A 23332-nucleotide genomic window follows, 5' to 3' on the forward strand; every position below is an offset into this window, starting at 1 on the left:
CAGTTCTGGTTGCTGAGCAACAAGAGATATTCAGATGTCAAAGGTATTGCAAAGAGCCATGAGGCTGATCCCTCATCAGGAATACGATCACTATTAAATGGTAGAGAACCCTGGATTAAGTCTAAAAATAGACATTGAAAACATGATCTTAGAGTTATATAAAAATAGCATGCAAGTTGTTAATCATGAATTTTAATTTAAATTAAATAGTGACACATGAACAGAGGGAAACAAATTAAAACTGATAAAAACCAATGTTAAGACTGATATAGGAGGGCTTTTTACTTCAGAATTAATGGTCACATGGAATTAGTTTCTGTTCATAGCGTAGGCAAAGACACTGGAATCAAACAACTGAAAGCAGCAATGAAATTTTAAAAAATAAACTGATTTTTTTAAAATGTCAAGGGATGCGAGCGTTGCTGGCAAATTAAAAAGTTGCGTTTTATAATCAATCGTTCTAAGTTTATTGAAAGAAGCCTGATTAAAGTCCCTTTTATTTTGAGTCTAACAACAGTGAAGGTAAATGATTGGTCATTCTAAACAAGTCATTTAATTTTTTAAACTAATGGTGCAACCTGTAGCATAGTGGGCCTACTAAAAACTAATCCAGAGTCAGGGGGGCTGTGGGGCAAGAAAAAGGGAAATAGCAAGATAGGGAGATAAATTAGCAAAACAGAGAAAAGCAGGGAGAAAGGACAATATTCTGATGCTGCTAAGTCATGGCCTATGACCCACTAGATGGGTACAGCTCATAGCATGGCTGAATAAAAGCAACAATACATACTCACAATATACAGTTCACTATTGACAATGTCACACAAGGTTTTCCTATGCTGACACCTACAGGTCTGTCAGTCATTCAATAACCTCACCAACTACACAATCTATAAAGTTTCAGTATAATGACTGAATCTTTTTAGAAACAGCTCACTTACCTGGTTGTGTGTAGACTGAGCTGATGTATTAAGAGATGGGTTTCCAGAAGCCAACACATTTGATACACCAGTTACTGCTTTTCCCTCAACTATTCCACCAAGTGTAACCACCTTAATTTGTTTCTGTACCTGTGGATCCATAGATTGTAACTGAGATGAGACTTGAAGGTGGGCTGCTTGACTTGATGGTAACGAAAGTACAATGGACTGTCGAGACTTTCCGAGAGCGGTCACAACCAGCTGCTGTCCAACTGGCTCTGACTTAATAGTTTGGCTGTAATCAGAGGGTTCTGATATTGGGTTAAGGATAATCTGATTTGCTGATAAAGACATTGGTGTTCCAGCAGTTGTGTTTGGGAGGCTGGTTTTACCAGTAGCCGTTGGTGTACTGTCATCAGGATTAAGTTCCATTTTTATATTTGGGTTGCCTAAAACTGGGGTAGTATTATTTGTCCACACAGTGACATGGTCTGCGATGTTAGACAGAATCTCAGAGCTCTTGCCTTCATTAGGATCTATAATTTCCTCAAACTCAGTTTCCATGGGAACTGGATCCCCATGCTCTGATGTTATTGTGACAGCCTCAATACTGTCATCTTCGATGATGGTTGTGTCCATTATCTCCTCAGGAAGCAGGCTGTTCACCTCAGCCGACACCACCTCCATGTTAATAATGCAGATATTTTGCAAGAACTGGATAACTGAAACAAAAGGGAAAAATAAAAGTTACTTTTGCAGCAATTGGAATAACCATACATCAAATTTAAAGAACAGACTTGGCAAAAGGAAAAGTTCTCACATGATTCACCTTTGGTGGCTGCCAACACAATGAGTATTCTACTTCCACTAATATTAACATTAGGGACTGAAATTTACAAGATACAGCAGTCCCAGCTCTCCCTGCTAAAATGTAAGTGGGTGAGGGGGTGGGGAGGGGGGACTTCCAATACCAGGTTTAATATGGTTCCTTCCCAAGTTGGGCTACGTACATACTGTTTCAAGAAATCCTCCTGATGTTCCTTACACTTTCTGACCCATTCAAGACCCCAGCAGTAAGCGAGTCCCAATCAATATAGAAAAAGTTAAAAATCACCCACCACAACAACCCTGTTGTTTCTGCATCTTTCCAAAATCTGTTTGCATATCTGCACCCTTATTTCCCGCTGGCTGTTTGAAAGCCTGTAAAAAAACCCAACATTGTGACTGCACTCTTCATATTCCTGAGCTCCACCCATGTTGCCTTGCTGCCTAATCCATCCGAGATGTCCTCCCTCTGTTCAGCTATGATATTTTCCTTAATCAGTAATGCAACTCCCCCACCCCTTTTACACCTCCCCAACCTGCCTGAAGCATCCAAATCCTGGAATGTTTAGCTACCAATCCTATCCCTTTTTCAACATCATAGTTCCAAGTACTAATCCAAGCTCTAAGTTCTGTTATATCTGTTATACTCCTCACGTCGAAACAAATGCACTTCAGACTATCAGTCCCATTGTGTTCATCAACTTCTCCCTGCCTGCTCCTCCTCTTAATCTTACTGAGCTTAGTCTGTAGCCCACCCTCAGTTATTTCTCTGACTGCTCTGGCTCCCAGCCCCCGCCATACTAAACTCTCGAGTGACTCTAGCAAATCTATCTGCCAGGGAATTAGTGACCCTCCAGTATAGGTGTAACCCGTCCTTCTCATAAAGGTCCCACCTGTCTCAGAAGAGATCCCAATGATCAAGATATCTGAACCCTCCCTCCTACACCTGCACTTTTTAGCCATCTTACTATCTTCCTATTCCGAGCCTCACTGGCATATGGCACAGGAAGTAGTTCTGAGAATTACAACACTATAGGTCCTTTTTTTAAACTTACTACCTAACTCCTTGAACTCCCCTTGCAGGACTTTGTCACTCTTCCTGCCAATGTCATTGTGCCTATGTCAGCAACATCATCTTCCCTCCTAAAGACTGATACAAAGTACTCATTTAGTACCACATGCTGAACCCATTTGGTCCCTCATTAATCTCACTCCTTTTACTGCCCTTTTGTTAAGATGACTTTTGGATTCCCTTCTGAGTTGGCTGCCAGTCTCCTCTTCTACTCCCACTTTGCTCCTCCTATTTCCTTTTTCCACTTTCCCTCTGAACTTCCTATATTCAGTCTAGTTTTCATATGAATTATCAACCTTTGATTATCACTCTTTCCACTTTATGGAGACTGCCAAATGAAAGTCATGCAATATGCTTAGAATTAGAATTATCCAGTCTAAAAGAAACAAAAGCATGGGTCAGGGTTTCAGCAGCAAGTGAGGGAGAGGTTGGGGTGAAGGCAGTCAAAATTGTGAAGATGCAAGTAGGCAATAGTGCAAACGGCAAGGATAAGGGATCAGAAATTCAGCTCTGGGTCACAGAGGGTTTCAAGTTTGTTAATGGTCTAATTCAGCGTTCTCCAACCTTTTCACCCAAGGGGACACATTTCAAGATTTCTCTCATTCAGGTGCTGCTGAGTAAATTTTGGCACAAATTACATGTTTATTCTAAAAAGGAGATATGAAAAGAAAACTTGAACAAAAACAAAGGTGAGCATTACCATATTGGAGTGTATTAGCATGTTCGGAATACCCCCACCCGACCCCCTTCCCCCATCTAGCCCCCTTCAATACCCCAACCCACCCCTCAATACGTGCACCCCGCCCTTCAATATCCCTATTCTGCCCCTTCAATAATTACACCCATCCATTCACGGCACAGTGATTAGCACTGCTGCCTCACAGCACCAGGGACCTAGGTTCAATTCCTGCCTCAAGTCACTGTCTGTGTGGAGTTTGCATGTTCTCCCCACGTCTGCCTGCGTTTCCTCTCACAGTCTAAAGATGTGCAGCTTTGTTGGATTGGCCATACTAAATTGACTCTAGTGTCAGGGTGATTAGCAGAGTAAATATGTGGGGTTACAGGGATAGGACCTGGGTGGAATTGTGGTCGGTGCAGACTCAATGGGCTAAATGGTGTGCATGTGCGCGGTAGTTTTGGGATTTGACTCTTGATCTGAGAGGAGTTAGCTCATTTCAGTACACTGTTAAAATTGATCTCTGGATAAGCCAGGAATAAATCCTGAATTTCTTAGGAATTCTTCAACATTCAATGAGACTGATTAAAACAAAAAAAAGACAAAAGGAAAAGCAGATCAGGGCACATTCTAGCTTGGGTGGGATACCCGATGTAGAACAGCCCAGCAACCCATTTAGACTGATCAGATTAAGAGTCAAGGATTAGGTGAAAGGGAGAAGACCAAAGGAGAATAAACCATTTGCATGAACTGCCATGGAGGCTTCTGCAATGTCCTTGAAACTGTAGTCACCTTTTAGGTGCAGTTCAGTTTCTCCAGACCTCTCCCCCACACAGTACAATGCCAAACATTTGAACTGTGAACATGGAACACTACTTCTCCTTTACTTTTCTGCAGCTTTTGACAAAACTGATCATGCCGTTCACTACCAATGCCTCTCAATGATCCAGCTCAGTGGGGCAGCTTTCATTTGGTCCTATCAACTGTTCAATCATTGCCAGAACATTTGTAGCTGTACCTCTTATAATCACACAGTCATCCAAATATTCATTCATTGACTATAACAATAACCGTCCCTCCAGCACACTTATCTAAATGTCATCCTTTAACATCATCCACAGAAACCAAGTCAGTTTGCATACGTATGCGGTTGTCCACTGATAACTTGGATGGCCACAGATGTTTCTCCTTCTAAACTTCAGCTCATGCAAAATTCCTGGCTATTTCCTGCTCCACACCAAGTCTGAGAGCTGAAGTTGAATAGTTAAGGGTTCAGTGAGCAGGATGTTGATTTCTTGGATGAGATAAGGAAGACAGGGAAGAGTTAGACAAGAAGCTAACGAGACAGACAGAAGTTCTGGGTAGGTTGATATGGGATAATATTTAACTAGTGGGAAAAGATAGGAAAATAACAGCAAAGGCATTTGAAGGCATGGTGCCTAAATGACAAAATAACTTTGTTAGTGACAAAGGTGAAGAGACTGGCAAAAAGGTTTAAAGATTTAGTTGATAGCAAATAAAAGGAACTTGGGCTTATCTTTATTCTCCAGAATGGTGCAAACATGATGGATTGTTTTGTCAGAAAACAGATTATAATGAAGGATTTGGGGGAAATGAAGAATCAGTTTAGACTAGGTGATTTAAGAAGAAACTGTCATAATATGAGCCAAATGCCACATTTGAGTACAAGATTCTAGGAGCCTGAAGTGATACCTCCAGAAATGTTCCCCCTTTTCTTTTCACTTTTTCAGAACCTATTCCTTCATCACCGATGGTGCATTTGGTTGAAGTTCAGCTCTGTCCTAACCAATGAATTACCTTTGGCGATTAGTCAAAATTCATTATGTATAATGTCATGAGATCTGGCCATTAATTTGCATGCGTCAATGTCAACAAACAACGAAAAGAGTCAGTTAGACTGTTTTCATAACATTGGTTGAGTGAAAAATGCGGACAAGAACATAGGAAGAACTCCCCTACTCTTTTTTGAATGGTGCCTTGAGGCTATTTTTTGACCATACTAGGGGCGGGAGTTGTTTAAAGGAAGCTTTTCACTGTATATAGGTTAAGTGCATACTAGGGAATTTTTTTTTCATGAAATCTAGTTCGCCAATAAGTGTTGCTCTTTTTAGGGACCAGCACACACTAACCCAACAAAAAAGATGAGCAGGTAACGTAATCTTTTTCCGTATGAAGTGGTGGATTGCGGAAGCAGCAACTTGACTTCCACAAACTGCCATTCAATTTCCTTTGGAGAACCCCCATCCCTATAGTATTCTAATATCAACAATGGTGAAGAATACATCATGAAAATGGGCATAAATGCAGATGATACAACTCATTAGGAAGCAATTCATCAAACCTCCAAATAGTGATGTTTCCCTCACAACTGACAGGGTTTTTAATGTCAACCCAAGATTCTAGAAGTAATTTAAGTGCATGTGAAAATGGCAGCAATGCTACAGCATTTTATATGAGATACTTCCAGCTGAACAGACTAACAGGCAGCCACTGTTAGCATAACAGCTGTTGTTTCTGTACATTTGCATCAAAAGTTGCATTGGCCCATGATTGGCTGCACATTCCTTCACCTCAACAGGCCATGCAGCAACTACAACTAAGAGGAAGCATAAGTGGTTCCCTTGATTTCTGCCAAGTGTTCTCTAAACCAACCATGGAGAGAGTATGGAAGCAGCAAAAGGAATTATGTTACCCTTTCACGCTATAGGAAATGGCCTAGTCTCTGAACAGCACTTTCCTACAACATCACAATGGAAATAAGTACCATGTCAGCCAGCAAAATTCCCAGGACCACATTAATGTGATGCAAGCTGACATCGCAAATTGCTGCATCACCATTCTAGGGTAACACTTTGTTTTTACCATTAAGTTCCTTTACAAGTTGGCTTACTAAAATAGATTACTGAAAGTTGGTTTTGGATTATTGATTTTCAGGATATTGCTGACATTCAAATTATAAAAGGTTATTCTGGTAGAATATGATTTCTATTAGTTTTATGGTAACAACTAATATCATACCAACCATATCTTAATTTATACATACTTTCTTTGAGATTAATCCATTGAATTAGTCAGGTTGTTTAAATGCCAAATAACCACAACATGAGTTGGGTTTGCCATGAATACACTGACTTCCGTAATTGTCATTGTGCAAGACTCTTTGGCGTTTTAATTTCCCAGTTTCTCCAGCTCCTTGTGACACACACAAGTACAAGAAATGGTTTGCACACAGAATGCAATTCAAACAACAACTCTACATTTTGACCCTTGACAATGAACATTAATGCATATAATGCATGTTAGTAGACCTATTTTCTCGGTGCTCTTTGCATTTTGTAGGTTGAAGCTAAAAAAATTAATTTATCAGTTTCTTCAGTCAAATTACATAATTATCTGTCTTCCTAGAATTTTGCTCATCTCCCTTGTTTCAACGTTGAATAATTTGGACACAATGCAAAACACTGCATTGCTGGAAATCTGAAATAACAAAACGCTGGAAACACAAATACAGAAAGAGAAAACCGACATAGCAAAACAAAAAAGTGGAAAAAACAATTAACGTAATGAAGGGAGAGGTTATGATCTAAAGTTGTTGAACTTGATTTTGAGGCCAGAAGGCTGTACAGTGCCAAGTCTATTCCTCAAGCTTGCATCGAGTTTCACTGGAACACTGTAGTAGGTCATGGACAGAAAGGTCAGCACGGGCGGCACAGTGGTAGCTCTGCTGGCTCAACACCAGGGACCTGGATTCAATTCAGGCCTCGAGTTGCTGCCTTTGTGGAATTTGCATGTTCTCTCCGAGTCTGCATGGGTTTTGCTCAGGTGCTCCAGTTTCCTCCCACAGTCAACGATGGGGAGGTTTGGTGGATTGGCCATGCTAAACTGTCCATTGGTACCAGGGGGATTGGCAGGTAAATGTGTGTGGTTGCGCGGATAGGGACCAGGTGGGATCGTTGTTGGTGCAGGCTCCTTCTGCACTGTAGGGATTCTGTGATTCAAAGTGGAAAATTAAAACGATAAGCAACCGAAAGCCTGAGATTGTGCTTACAGACTGAATAGTTGTTGCGCAAAGCAGACATTCAGACTATCTTTGGTCTTCCCAATATAGACAAGATAACATCATGAATAGCAAATACAGTACACTAAACTGAAAGGAATAAATCACTTTCACCTGAAGGGGTGTTCTAGGTTATGGAGGGTGAGAAAGAAGGTGGTTAAATGATATCTGTTTGTACAGAAAGGTGCAGTAACGAACAGAGGAAGTTAGCAGTGACTAATTTATTAGGGTGTCGTGGAGAAAACAATTCCTTTGGAATGCTGTTAAGGGAGGCAAAGAGCTCTTTGGTGGCGGCATTATGCTGGAGTTGACAGAAATGGTGGAAGATAATCTGTTGAATACCGAGATTGGTGGGTTGGGCAAAGAGAATCCTGTCATGACTCTGGGTGAGGGGGATAGTACAAGGAGCACATGAAATGGGTCAGATATGGTGGAGGATTATGTAAATCAGGCTGGGGTGGAAGGTTGCATCATCAGAACAGACATGATGGAGACGGAAAAACTGAATCAAATCCTTACAGGAAGTAGAATGTAACGAGAAGTAATCACTGTAGCTGTGGAAGTCCATGGACTCGCAGTGAATATTAGTAGATAGCTTAGCTCTAGAAATGGAGGCAGAGAAGTCGTCAAAGATGGACCAAATAAAGGGGTGGGAAGGGTGAAAACTGAAAACAAAGTCAATGAAGCTTTCCAGTTCATGGTGAGAGAAGGACCACTGATTTATCCATTAACATACTGGGAAAGAGACAAGGGAGGGGGCATGAACAGGACTGGAATATTCAACGTTCCACATATCTCACAAAAAGGCAGGCACAATTGGAACCCATTTGGATACACATAGCAACATATTTAATTTGGAGGAAGTGAGTCGAGTTGAAGGAAGAGTTCTTCAGAGAGCAAGTTCTGCCAGGTTGGGGGGGCGGAATCAGCTGGGCCTCCTATCAAAAAACACAGAGCTCTAAGACTTTTCTGGTAGGTATAAAGAGACTGGACATCCAGAGCGAAGAGGAAGTGATTAGGGCCTGGAAACTGTTGAAGTCACATAGTAGCATTATGCTGAAGTGACTGAAGACGATGTCATCAATGACGAAGGGAGGGGGAATGGGAAATGTATAGGTGGTCAGTCAGAACACCCAAAAACACAACTGAAAGGGGTCCAATGATAAGAAGGGTGTAAGGTCATAATAGAATTTATATTGTATGAAAGACCGAGAATTTAAAGTTGATGTGTTGGGGATGACAACTCAGACCATGCCAATGAAGAAAGGGGTAATTAGTAATAGTGGGGGAGAGACAGGAGCAGAAATTACCCATGTTTTGTAAGTGGAAGCTAGTTCTGTGATGTTCATTAAAACATAGTGAAATAATTTGGGTTGGACAGGACATCATGGGTTTGTACAGCCTAGTTTAGCTGAGCGTGCAGTAACCAAAAGGAATGATGCCAGTGCCAATAGAGCCAAATGCTTGACAGGCATTTTTTTCTTAGTGTCATTGGCAAGGCCAGCATTTTTATTGTCCATCCCTAATTGCTTGAGATGATGATAAGTTACCTTGTCAGTACACTACAGTCCATTTGGTGTAGGTACACCCACCATGATGTTAGGAGAGTTCCAGGACTTTGATCCAGTGACAATGAAGAAACAGTAATACAGTACCAAATCATAATGGTTAGTGGTTTGAAGGGAAACTTGCAAGTGCTATGTTCCCACACATCTGCTGCCCTTCTAGGTGATAGAAGTTGTGCAAATGCAAGATACTGTTGAAGTTCTTGCAACATATCTTATAAATGGTGTAGACTGCTGTCATTGTATGTTGGTGGAGGGAGTGATTGTTGAAAGTGGTGGATGGAGTGCTAGTGAAGCAGGCTGCTTTGTCATGAATGTTGAGATTCTTGTATTATTGGAGCTTCACTCATCCAGTTAAGTGGAGAATATTCCATCACACTACTGACCAGTGCCTTGTGGATGGTGGACAGGCTTTGGGAACTTGTAATGAGTGACACTGAAGAATTTCCAGCCTCTAACCTGCACTTGTAGCTACAGTATTTATATAGCTGGCCCAGTTCAGTTTCTGGTAAATGGTAACCCCCAGAGTATTTATAGTTATGAAAATACATATTAGGAGCAGGAGAAGGCCACCCAATCCCTTGAGCCTGCACCATCATTCAGTAAGATCATGGCTGAATGGATGATCATGTCACCATCAACCCACTGGTATCTTCTCTGGCTGCTCTTTGTTGTAGACAAAGACAAAGACAAAGAACAACCCAGCACGGGAAACAGGCCCTTCGGCCCAACAAGCCCGCGCCGCCGCATCACCCTACACCTATTCTACTCTGCGTGTCTACGAATAGAACCCCTGACTTAGCCAGCTTCAGGGGAGAATAGTGTCAATTTGGTAAAACCAATCAGCCTAAGAGCACATCTTTGGGGTGTGGGAGGAAACCGGAGCGCCCGGAGGAAACCCACGCATCCACAGGGAGAATGCACAAACTCCCACAGACACAGGCCCAAATCCATGTATCTGCACAGCTAGCAGTGCTAGTCACCGAGCTGTTGCAGTGCCCGTCTACCGGTCCAGGATCAAGCACACACACCGACACGAAGTACTAGGCCACTCCTGGAACCTCCAAGAGTAGCCCACGCACGACCCACCGTGTGCGTGCCCCTCGTTTGACAACGAGGTGGACCTCCACCTGCGGAATAAAAGACAAAAACGTTAATCACAAGCCTGCCTTTCCGGTGTCTCCCGAGGTTCTAACCCTTATTTAATAACCCCTACCGTAACCCTCCATCCTTGTTTCACTCATGTGCCTATCTAACTGAACCTTAAACGAGTCCAACGTTCCCGCCTCCACCACCCTACTCGGTAGCGCATTCTATACCCCCACAACTCTCTGCGTAAAGAACCTTCCTCTCATATCCAAATTATACCTCTCCCCCCTCACCCTTAAATCATGTCCTCTTGTATTTGTAACCAATCTAGGGAGCAGTCTCTCACTATTGACTCTGTCTATTCCCTTCAGTATCTTATATACCTCTATCATGTCCCTCCTCAATCTCCGTCTTTCCAAGGAGGACAGTCCCAGTTTCTCCAACCTTTCCTCGTAACCCAGCCCCTCCATGCCAGGCAACATCCTGGTAAACCTCCTCTGCACCCTTTCCAGAGCCTCCACGTCCTTCCGGTAGTAAGGTGACCAGAACTGGACGCAGGACTCCAAATGCGGTCTAACCAACGTTCTATACAACTGAAGCATTAGACGGCAGCTTTTAAACTCTATACCCCTTCCTATAAAGGCTAGCATTCCATAAGCCTTCCTGACAACATTCTCCACTTGTGTCGCAACCTTCATGGATTTGTGAACCTGCACTCCCAGGTCCCTCTGTGTTTCTATACTCCTAATTTGTCTGCCTTTAATCACATAGCTCCTCTCTACATTATTCCTTCCAAAATGCATCACCTCGCATTTGTCAGGATTAAATTCCATCTGCCACCTATCTGCCCAATGCACCAACCTATCTATATCCTGTTGTATCACCTCACAATCCACTTCGGTACCCGCCAACCCTGCCATCTTGGTGTCATCAGCAAACTTGCTGATTACACAGACTACAAAGAGGAGAGGTCCCAGTACTGAGCCCTGCGGCACACCACTGGTCACTGGCCTCCAGCCGGACAAAGTCCCCTCCACAACTACCCTCTGTCTCCTATTACCCAGCCAGTTCTCAATCCACCTAGCTACCTGACCTCGTATCCCATGCGCCTTAACCTTTTCTACCAGCCTACCATGAGGGACTTTGTCAAACGCCTTACTGAAATCCATATAGATGACATCAACGGCTCTCCCATCGTCAACCGTTTTTGTCACCTCCTCAAAGAATTCCACCAGATTCGTAAGGCAAGACCTCCCTCTAACAAAGCCATGTTGCGTATCCCCAATCAGACCGCAACGCTCCAAATGCTCATACATCCTACCCCTAAGTACTTTTTCCATTAATTTTCCTACCACCGACGTCAAACTCACCGGCCTATAATTTCCAGGGTTATCCCTGCTACCTTTTTTGAACAGCGGTACCACATTTGCTACCCTCCAGTCTTCTGGGACCTCACCTGTGTCCAAAGAAGAGACAAAGATTTGCGCCAGAGGCCCAGCAATTTCATCTTTCACCTCCCTAAGCAGCCTGGGATAAATACCATCAGGCCCCGGAGCTTTGTCCGTCCTTACGCTACCTAAAAGCCCTAGCACTTCCTCCCTCGTAATAGATACTTCCTGCAGCTGATCCTCGGCTCCCTCTAACAGGCCGCACGATTCTGAACCCCTCTCCTTCGTGAATACCGACGCAAAGTATTCATTCAGGAGCTCCCCCATTCCCTCCGACTCAATACATATCTCCCCACTTTTGTCCCTCAGAGGACCAATTTTCCCTCTAACTACTCTCTTGCTCCTAATATAGGAATAAAATGCCTTTGGATTTTCCTTAATCCTACCAGCCAAAGCCATTTCATGCCCTCTCTTCGCCCTAATTCCCCTTTTTAGCTCCCTCCTACTCTCTCTATATTCCTCCAGCGCACTCTCTGTACCCAGTCTTTTCGACCTAACATACGCCTCCCTCTTCTTCCTGACCAAGTCTTCAATACCCCCTGTAATCCACGGCTCTCTAATCCTACCTTTCCCATCCTTCCGCTTAACTGGAACATACCTCCCCTGCAACCATTTCATTTTGCCCTTAAAAGCCTCCCACTTGCCAACCGTGGACTTGCCAGCTAACAGTCCCTCCCAATCAGTGTCCTGCAGCTCCCTCCTAATCCTGCCATAGTTCGCCTTTCCCCAGTTCAGCACCCTCCTGTTCGGCCGGCACTCGTCCCTTTCCATTTTTATCCTAAGTAGACGGACTTGTGGCTAATAGTGACCACATGTTCGCCTACCTCTACCTCACCCACCTGCCCCGGCTCATTACCCAACACTAAATCCAGTATAGCCCCTCCCCTAGTCGGACTAGTTACATACTGCTCTAGAGACCCTTTCAAAACACATTTCACAAACTCCTCTCCCTCCGTACCCCCAGCTCTAGGCCCCCTCCAATTCACTCCAGGAAGATTAAAGTCACCCACTACAACCACCCTATTCTTCCTGCACCTATCCAAAATGCCCCTGCAAATGCCTTCCTCCACTGACCTCGGGCTGTTGGGTGGCCTATAATACACCCCTAGCAACGTAATCGCTCCCTTTTTATTCCTCAACTCCACCCACAGTGACTCAATCCCTATCTCTTCTATATTGTCCTCCCTCAGCACTACTGTGATGCTTTCCTTGACTAACAGTGCCATCCCTCCACCTCTCTTCAACCCTCCTCTGTCACACCTAAAACACTTGTACCCAGGAACATTCAGCTGCCAGTCCTGCCCTTCCCTTAACCATGTCTCTGTTACAGCCACCACATCTAACTGCCTCACAAACATCAAGGCCCTAAGCTCACCCGTTTTCCCTGCCACACTCCTAGCATTGAAACAGACACAGTTCAACCCACAAGTGTCCCTCGGAACCTCCTTCTCCCTGATACTTTTCCTTTCACCCGACTCTCTCCCAGCCACCTCCCCACCCCCCCTCCATATTAGTTTAAACCCTTCATAAACACCCCAGCTAACCTCCCCGCTAAGACATTAGTTCCCCTCCCGTTCAAATTCTCCCCACCCCTCCTGTACAATTGCCCTTCTCTCCTAAACACCTCCCAGTGATCCACAAAAGTAAAGCCCTCTACCCTACACCAATCCCTCAACCATGCATTCAGCTGCATGATCTCGTCATTCTTTGCCCTGCTGGTACTGGGCAACAACCCAGAGAGTGCCACCCTGGAGGTCCCACTCTTTAGTTTGGCCCCCAACTCCCTAAATTGCCTACAGACCTCTACCCTACTCCTCCTTCCTATGTCCCCCTCCCCTACATGTACTATGACCTCAGCCTGTGCCCCCTCCCCTTTCAAAATTCCCTCTACCCTGTCCGTTACATCCTTGACCCCTGCTCCAGGGAGGCAGACCACCATCCTGGAGTCACGCCTCTGTCCACAGAACCTCCTATCGATACCTCTGACCCTCCCGTCCCCTACCACTATCACCTTGCCAGCCCCCTTCTGTCCCTCTAAGTCAGTCTTCTCCTCCTCCTGCCTATCTTTCTGTGCCCCTGTCGACGAACCATGGGGGGGCCCCTGGGGAGGCCGGGGGACCCTGACTACTCTTCTTCTTCCTCTTTCCCCTCCTAACAGTCGTCCATCCTCCCTTCTCTTCAGCCCTTGAGACCTCCTCCTGCTCATGGTTCCCAGCCATTATCTCCTCGTTCTCCCTGACTAGAAACGCATCTTCCAGCCGCCCCTCGAGTTGCCTGACCCGGGCCCTCAAGCGCTGCAGTTCTATACATTTACTGCAGATGTGGACCTTGGGGACACGTGACACCACCAGGAACTCCCACATGTGGCACCTGACACAACTTACATTCCTCCCTATGTTGTAGTAACATGTTGTGTCATTCTGTGGTCAAGCACAATTTGACTGTGAAGGCAAACACACCTAAATCCAATCTTTGCCTCACCCAAAGCACAAATGTACTTTCCCAGGATAGATCTATGGATAGCAATGAGAAACAAGAATCCTTGCTGATGTGTTCTCTTTGCTAGCCCTGTGGAGATCATGCTAGCATCCTAATAGCTGCCCTGGCTGGATTTCCATATTCAATACAGGTTGTTGTGCAAATCAAAGACATTCTAGCCTGTCTCTCTCAGTGCAAGAACTTTGCCACTTGAACAACCCAAAAGAAGTTTTCTTTTGCTTTTTAGAACTTAGTGGGGTATTTTGCACACACCAGGATGAGAATAATAATTACTGCAGAATGGAAGCACTTACTTTTGTACTTATGTCACTTAGTGCCAGCATTACACATTTCTGCATTAAGTACAGAATGAGTCACATGTACAGCAATATTATGCACTTATGCCTCCAAAAGTAGCACATGGTAACTATCACAAAGTAAAATATGGTGAACGATTAAAATTTTAAAATAAAAAGTACTTGAAATAAGCAGGTCAGCCAGCATTTGTGGAAAGAGAAACAGTTACAGATGACTTGAAAAATTAATTCTCATTCTATCAGATTAAGGGACACAAGTGCCAAGACATGATCACTTCCAACAAGTGAGAATCTAACCATCTCTTCCCCAGACATTTGTTGGCATTACCATTGCTAAAAACCTGACCAACATTCTGGGGCCATCCTGACTAAAAACATAACTACTGTGGCTACAAAAGCATGTCAGAGGCTTGGAATTCTGCAACAAGTAACCAATCCCGTTTACCCAAAGCCTTTACAGGACATCTCAAGAATGTGAAAGATTACTTGCCACTTGCCTGAGTACAGTCCCAACAACACTCAAAGCTTAACAACATCCAGGACAAAATATCCCACTTGATGGTGACCCCATCTACAATTTCAATATTCAGTTCCTCCACTAACAATGTAATAGCTGCAATCTTTACAGTCCACAAGGTGTACAGCATTTTGTTTTTAGATTTGTATCATCCACCATGCGCTACTCTGGAGGCATAATGTGCATAATAACATCAACTTCTACAATGATACCTCCCAAGCCAGTGACCTTTACTATCAAGTGCAGCATTGGAACCACTACTTGCTTGTTTTGCCTTTCAAGTAACACGTGACCCTGAATTTTTTTTTACTCATTTGAGGGACATGGGCATCGCTGGCTGGCCAGCATTTATTGCCCATCCTTAGTTGCCCTTGAGAAGGAGGTGGTGAGCTGCCTTCTTGAATCGCTGCAGTCCATGTCCCGTGGGTTGACCCACAATGCCATTAGGGAGGGATTTCCAGGATTTTAACCCAGTGACTGTGAAGGAATGGTGATATATTCCCAAGTCAGGATGGTGAGTGGTTTGGGGGGAATTTGCAGGTAATGGTGCTCCCATTTAACTACTGCCCTTGTCTTTCTAGGTGGAAGCAGTCATTGGTATGGAAGGTGCTGTCTAAGGACCTCTGGTGAATTGCTGCAGTGCATCTTGTAGATAGTACACACTGCTGCCGAGTGTCAGCGGTGGAGGGACTGATGTTTGCAGATGTGGTGCAAATCAAGCGGGCTGCTTTGTCTTGGTGCCAAGCTTCTTGAGTGTTGTTGGAGTGCACCCATCCAGACAAGTGGGGAATATTCCATCTCACTACTGAGTTGTGTGTCTTGTAGATGTTGGGGAGTCAGGTGGTGAGTTGCTTGCCAAAGTAATCGTAGCTTTTGACCTGCTGTTGTAGCCACTGTGTTTATGCGGTGAGGCTAGTTGAGTTTCTGGTTAATGATATCCCCCAGGATGTTGACAGTGGGGGAATTTAGTGATGATTACACCATTGAATGTCAAAAAGTGGTGATTAGAGTGTCTCTTATTGGTGATGGTCACTGCCTGGCATTTATATGGCATGAATGTTACTTGCCACTTGTCAGTCCAAGCCTGGATATTGTCCCGATCTTGCTGCATTTGAACTGCTTCAGTATCTAAGTAATTGTGAATGGTGCTGAACATTGTGCAATCAGCGAACATCCCCACTTCTGACCTTATGATAGAGGGAAGGTCATTGATGAAACAACACAAGATTGTTGGGTTTAGGACACTACCTTGAGTGACTCCTGTAGGGATATCCTGGAGCTGAAATGAGTGATTATCCACAATCATAACCATCTTATGTGCCAGGAATGACTCTAACCAGCAGAGAGTTTGCCCCCTGATACTCATTGATTCCAGTTTTGCTAGGCCTTCTTGATGCCATACTTGATCAAATGTGGCCATGATGTCATGGGCTGTCACTCACCTCACCAATGGAATTCAGCTCTTTTGTTCGTATTTGAGCCAAGGTTGCAATGAGGTCAGCGGCTGAATGACCGTGGCAAAACCCAAACTGAGCAGGTTCTGCTTGATAGCACTGTTGGTGACACCAACCCCCCCCTCACTTTACCGATGATCGAGAGTACACCGATTGGGCGATAATTGGCCAGGTTGTATTTGTCCTGCTTTGTGTACAGGACATAACAGGGCATCCCTTCATTGCTGCTGGGTTAAAATTCTAGAACTCTCTAGCCAACTGCACTGTGGGAATATCTACACCACAAGCACCTTAGCTATTAAAAGTGGTGGCTTACCAATACCTTCTCATGGGCAACTGGAAATGGGCAATAATGTAGGTCTGGTCAGCAATGCCACTGTCACAGTCGGAGTTAAATAGATTACAGTACTTGCCATTGCCAAAGTATGATCTGTAACAACCAAGCACACATTGGAATATCAGAGAGGATACAGATATTCTGGAACTTCACTTCACTTACTGGTCAGAGAGAAATTAGAGTCAGAATTTAACAGCATGGAAAGAGGCCATTCAGCCCATTGTGTCCATGCCATCAAGTACTTATCTATTCTGATCCCATTTTACAGCACTTGGCCCACACCCGCGCTATGGCATTTCAAGTGCTCATCTAAATATTTCTTAAATGTGAGGGTTCCCACCTCTACCACACTTTCGGACAGAGAGTTCCAGATTCCCACCACCATCTGGATGAAAAGGTTTTCCTTACATTTCCTATAAATCTCCTGCCCCTCAACTTAAATCTATACCCTCTGGTTATTGACTCCATTACTCCATTCTGTGTGTCTCAATTTTAAACATATCAGTTCCCCCCACTCCCCCCCCCCTTCAGCCTTCTCTGCTCCAACGAAAACAACTCCAGCTGACCCAGTCACTCTTGATAGCTGAAACACTCCAGCCCAGGCAACATCCTGATGAATCTTCACTGCACCTTCTCTAGTGCAATCACTTCCTTCCTGGTGTGGTGAATAGAACTGCACACAGTATTTCAGCTGTGGACCAACTAGTGTTTTATACAGCTCCATCATAACCTTCCAGCCCTTATATTTAATGTCTTGGTTAGTATTACATCTTAACCACCTTATCTACCTGTCCTGCTGCCTTCAGGGATCAATGGACATGGACACCAAGGTCCCTCTGATTCTGTCTAGGGTCTGACCATTGGCTATCATAAATTATACTTGAATTTTCTCCTTGTGCTAAAACAAGAGAATTAAATAATTGGAGAAGAATTGAACAAAGAATTTGAGGCGATGGAAAGCTTGATGGAATAAACAGTCTGTACTTATTCTATGCTTTTGACTAATCCCAAGATAAAAAATTAAATATCCTGTAACTAAATTGGGATATTTTTATTTCCTACATCAAATATTAGCTTCTTTACATTGCAAGATTGTCATTAGTATTACTAATAGCAATAAACGTAGCCAATGTAAACAGATGGCACAAGCAGCAGCCAAACTTTAAAAATTTCATCCCGTTGCCTGTAACAGCAAATACATTTTATAATCAATGGCACGGAAGCTGGGACTCCCACTTTGGAATCTCTGTTCAACTTGTATATGTGGGCTCTCTCTGTCGTGTCCTGGTATTAGTTCATCTGTTTTGATAGTCCCCCAATATCAGAGGCATTTCACAGCTGGGCTGACCAAACAGGAGTTTTTATTAACTTTAAAGGTGTATTGATAACTTTTGAGAAACGAAATGCACCACAAACCTCACATACAACCCCTTCTGTGGTGTTTTTGTTTCAATTTGAACATATTACAGTACATCTGTTCTGCAAAAATTTCAATAGATTGACACACCAAATCCCAATCTGTTCATCAAATTATCCAACTTCTCTCAGTTTCCCAGTCAATAGTTATCTCTCATTCAACACTAAATTTGGTAGTAAATTATTGTTCAACCTCACTGCTGGTGGTGGGGACTTGCCACGTGAAAATTGGCTGCCATGTATACTAACTAGAGGTCACATCAAAAAAATCTCTTGTGGAAAGCATTTCCCACTGGCCTCTGTGTATAAGTTCTTTCTTATTTCCATTTTCAAAATCATCCAAGGCCCTGTTTGATAGAGCAGACGCAGCACGGTTTCGTTAAGGAGAAGTCGTGTCTGACAAATTTATTGGCGTTCTATGAGGATGTGTCTAGGGCGGTGGATAGAGGAGTTTCTTGATTTTCAGAAGGCGTTTGATAAGGTGCCTCACAAGAGGTTATTACAGAAGGTCAGGGGGCATGGAGTTGGGGGTAGGGTGTTAGCGTGGATAGGGGATTGGCTGTCAAATAGGAGGCAGAGAGTGGGGGTCAATGGATGCTATTCGGATTGGCGGTTGTTGACTAGTGGAGTGCCCCAGGAGTCGGTGCTGGGGCCTCAGCTATTTACCATTTATATAGATGATCTGGAGGAGGGAACCGAGTGTATGGTGTTGAAATTTGCTGATGACACAAAGATTGGCGGAACGGCAAATTGTGCGGAGGGTGTGGAGAGTCTGCAGAAGGATCTAGACAGGCTGGGCGAATGGGCCAGGAACTGGCAAATGGAATTTAATGTTGGCAAGTGTGAAATTGTCCACTTTGGTAGGAATAATGGTAGGAAGGACTATTACTTACATGGCGAAAAACTGCAGCATGCGACAGTGCAGAGGGACCTCGGGGTCCTTGTGCATGAGTCACAAAAACCCAGCCTGCAGGTGCAGCAGGTGGTCAGGAAGGCAAATGGGATGCTGGCCTTCATAGCGAGGGGGATTGAATATAAAAGTAGGGAGGTCTTGCTGCAGCTGTACAGGGCACTGGTGAGGCCGCAGCTGGAGTACTGTGTGCAGTTTTGGTCACCGCACTTACGCAAGGATATTTTGGCCTTGGAGGGAGTGCAGAGGAGGTTTACTAGGCTGATACCGGAGTTGAGGGGGTTGAACTATGAAGAGAGGCTGAATAAACTAGGCTTGTAATCGTTAGAGTTTAGAAGAATGAGGGGAAATCTCATTGAGACATACAAGATGATGAATGGGATGGATAGGATAGAGGTGGAGAGGCTCTTCCCGCTCAAAAAGGACAGTAGGACTAGAGGGCACAGCCTCAAGATAAAGGGGGGGTGGTTTAGAACGGAGTTGAGGAGGAACTTCTTCACTCAAAGGGTGGTGAATCTCTGGAATTCTCTGCCCGTTGAAGTGGTGGAGGCTGCCTCGCTAAATATATTTAAGACGCGGGTTGATAGGTTTTTGATAGGCAAGGGGATTAAGGGTTATGGGGAGAGGGCGGGAATGTGGAACTGAGACACGACAGATCAGCCATGATCTTATTGAATGGCGGGGCAGGCTCGAGGGGCTAGATGGCCTACTCCTGTTCCTATTTCTTATGTTCTGTTGCCCAAACTGCTCCATTTTTCTTTCCTTTCTGTACCCTCGTTTAGTTCAACTTTTGTCTAAAGCATGTTCTCCTCCTACCACTGATGACAACCTATAGTATAAAATAGTGTACACAAGAAGCCATTTGTACCTAAGCTACCTTGCTAAACTAAGCTACTTTGTAATTTGCTCCCTGCTAGATTTCTTCTCGCATTTAAAATCTACCTCTTCAGTAGCACTTTGGCCCACTTTCTGTCATCTTGTCCCCAAGTGAGGTGTTTTGTTACATTAACATGGTGACACCGTTAACTCATAGGTGCTGAAATCTGATAAAACATCCAAAGATTGGAGCTAAATATCCATGTCCACCACAACATCAGTTGTTAAATAAGATCAATGCAACCAATGCTGGAACAGAGCTCAATCTTGGGGATGCAGTAATCACGTTAACAGAGTTGAATAGGACTATTACAATTTAGCTGCACTTCTTTGGGTGGGGGTGGGGAAGAGAGAAATGGTGGGTAATGCCTATATATGGGGTCCGCTGTAAATAACATTAAATTGATAGCAGAATAAAGACGACTTCCAGGAATCAGGATTTTTGAAGGATAACTTTCTGCGTGACCTCTATTTGCTAATTAGGTTTATTGATGAAAACCCTAAACAGAAATGCCACGAAGTGCTGCGGCTTGGCCCTTAAAATTTATAATACATTAAGTGAACGATTTCACACCGCACTTGGAACAAGCGAGCCTGATGGCTAGAAAACTTCTAAACGTAACCTTTGTGAGGCGGAATCTGGGCGTACGTTACTGTGTCTTTAAGAGAGCCACGTCTCTCCGGACCATCTCAAAAGGAAAACAGAACGACAGGCCTCTGCATCCGAATGATTAATGCCTAGCCAAGAAAACCTGGCGTATTACAAGCGTGACATCTGGTTGCAAAAAGGGAAGAATGTGTCATTTTGTGTAGATGCGGCCGGGGAGAGTGCAGAGTTGGCTCGGCTGTTTCAGACCAAGCTCGGGGTGTATTTATTATTAGGCTGGGATTGCATTTCGAAAGGTCCGCCATTTTCACCTCGTCATCACATTTCCAGAGAAAGGCAGGGCCTGAGTGAGACTGGGAGACACACAAAATAATACGAAAAAACCGCGGAAAAAAACTTAACAGGAAATCACACAGTTGTCAAACAAACCCCGCAAACATTCAACCTGATGTCCTGGCGCATTCCCCCAACCCGGGGGGGGGGGGGGAAACAAACAAAACTTACAAATCAACAATCTACCTGCGTGGAAATAAAATCTCGAACAGATGCGTTTCAGCGACTCCCAACACAAAAATATATTTATTCCTCCAGTGCTGGGCGACTTAAGGAAATGATTCCTGCTTACAGACACAGCATCAAAAGAAAACCAAACCTCGGGGTTTGGACTGCCCGCTACTGATAACACTGACAGTACAAAGCCTTTCGGATCATTATCCCAGGGGCGGGGGGAATCTGTAACTGGGAAGATCAGTCAGGAAACAAAATTAAACTCCACGAAATGTTACAGCTGCCAAAACACACATTTATAGGCATCGCTTGAAGCCAGTACAATTAGTGTCAAGCAATGTCTATAATGTGTTGCTGCAACTATTTAGATTAATAACATTTTAACAATGTAGGCCATTTTTTGAAGTGCCCATCGTTGTACATATATGTTCTAAAGCTGGGTTATGATGATTGACTATGAACCTCTCATGCCCCAGAAATGTATTAAAGTTACACAATATAAAAATTATACTTTACTGTAACAAAAACGAGACACTGGAGGATGGGGAAGGAGTTTCAAAGATACTAAAGCGGCATAAAAAGGAGGAACAAAGGGGCAAAAGAACGATACAAAAGAGCTGTCACCGGAGGAGGAGAAGGAGGAGGGTCAGTGAAGGGACTGACCCAAGACGGCGGCCAACTTCCACTGGAGACACCTTAAACTGGTCACCGGGTGACACAGAGCAGAGACCCGGCTCCCGTCCCGGCTACAGGCTATCACTCCCATTCAAGCCCGGCTGGAAGGCACCCAGCCGCCGCCAGTCACATCAGGGCCAGGGGCAGTGATGAAGCCTCACTCCGCTCTCCCTCAGACATAAACACACCCGTCTCGCTGAAGGCGCTCCCGGTAACTCACCGGCTCTGCTGCCCGGCCCGCCCACACCTCAGAGCGGGCGGCATGGAGGGTCCTGCCTTGCTGCTCGGTGCCTGCGGCCTGGGCTGGCGCTGCCGCTCCCGGTTACCACACACACACAGCCCCCGTCACCGGGACACCGACCGTGTTTGTTCAAAATCACGCGCCCAGCGCCATTCCTCCAGCTCTAACATCCCATAATAATCACTCGGCGCCCCGGGAGACCACGGTCCCGCTCCGCGGAGCACGGCGGCGTTGCGTCATCGTCTTCCCCGGCACGCATGGCGCGGCGTACGTAACCCCGCCCATTCTGTTACCAGTGATTCCCCAGTCACCCTGCCCAGTTCTTACCCGAAAGATACCTCCCGGCCAGTTCTCCACCAATACTCTACAGAGTAATTATGGGTTAGACTCAGTTGTATCATTGAGAATTACATGGAAATGGTAACATTGAGAAGTTGAGTTCGAGGTCCTTGTCAGCTTCTTTTCTAAGCATATGAGAAAATGGGTCTTTTTCTAAAGTAGTCATGATGTGGATGTGCCGACGTTGGACTGGGCTAAACACAGTAAAAAGTCTGACAACACCCGGTTTAAGTCCAACCGATTTATTTGATAGTAAACTCACTAGCTTGTGAGTTTACTATCAAATAAATCGGTTGGACTTAAACCGGGTGTTGTCAGACTTTTTACTGTCTTTTTCTAAACACAGAAAGCAAATGTTTACTTCCAACCAGTTCCCATAGCAAAATACTTTGCTCTCAGTCGATTCAGATTAATGGCAGGTTCCCGGACCATGTGCTCCATCTTCCATATTTTGGGAGCCTCCTCTGAACTAAAGAGGACAAAATTCATCATTGTCTCCTACATGCTAGCTCAGCCTTCAGTCAACTGAGGAACACAATGCTTGAGGACCAGGATCTCAAATCTAAGTCTAAGGTAATGCTTTAGCGGGCAGTAGTGATCCCATGCTCCTGTATGCTGAGAAGACTGAGATGATTTAAAGCAGGCAGGGTAAAGAATACTGGAGAAGTACCACCAGCAGTGCCTTTGCAAGAACCTTTAAACCCAATGACAAGAAAGATGGCCAAATAGCAATGTCCTCTCCCAAGCCAGTTTTCCTGGCATAAATGTGCTGATCACTCAAAATGAGCTCAGGCATGTAGTTTGTTTGCCTGACACCAGACACTTGAGGTCATGCTCTACTTGGAATTTGCCGTTCAGGGGATTTCCAGGTGGAGAGTGGAAACACTATCAGGGTGGCTTCAAAACATCCCTTACTACTTCATGAGAGACTCTGGCTTATGACCAACCAAGATAGAGAAGGTTCATCCGAGAAGGTACCAGACACATT

General features: G+C 44.5%; 1 protein-coding gene across 2 annotated transcripts in view; it reads right to left on the reverse strand.

Annotated features, from left to right (window-relative positions):
• lin54 (lin-54 DREAM MuvB core complex component) overlaps positions 1–22193 on the reverse strand; it is a 70427-nt gene extending 48234 nt beyond the window's left edge. The window contains exons 1-2 of one of the 2 annotated variants that reach the window (XM_080190465.1): positions 21985–22193; positions 1068–1639 (exon numbers count right to left, since the gene is read on the reverse strand). In XM_080190465.1, the coding sequence (XP_080046591.1) occupies positions 1068–1604 (537 nt within the window). In that variant the 5' untranslated portion in view covers positions 1605–1639; positions 21985–22193. Of the gene's footprint in view, positions 1–938; positions 1640–21984 lie in introns of both variants that reach the window. The other variant, XM_080190457.1, reaches the window with a different exon arrangement.
• Between the last annotated feature and the right edge of the window lie 1139 nt (positions 22194–23332).

This window comes from Carcharhinus amblyrhynchos, chromosome 1, assembly GCF_965287045.1.
Source record: "Carcharhinus amblyrhynchos chromosome 1, sCarAmb.v2.hapA, whole genome shotgun sequence".
NCBI lineage: Eukaryota > Metazoa > Chordata > Chondrichthyes > Carcharhiniformes > Carcharhinidae > Carcharhinus > Carcharhinus amblyrhynchos.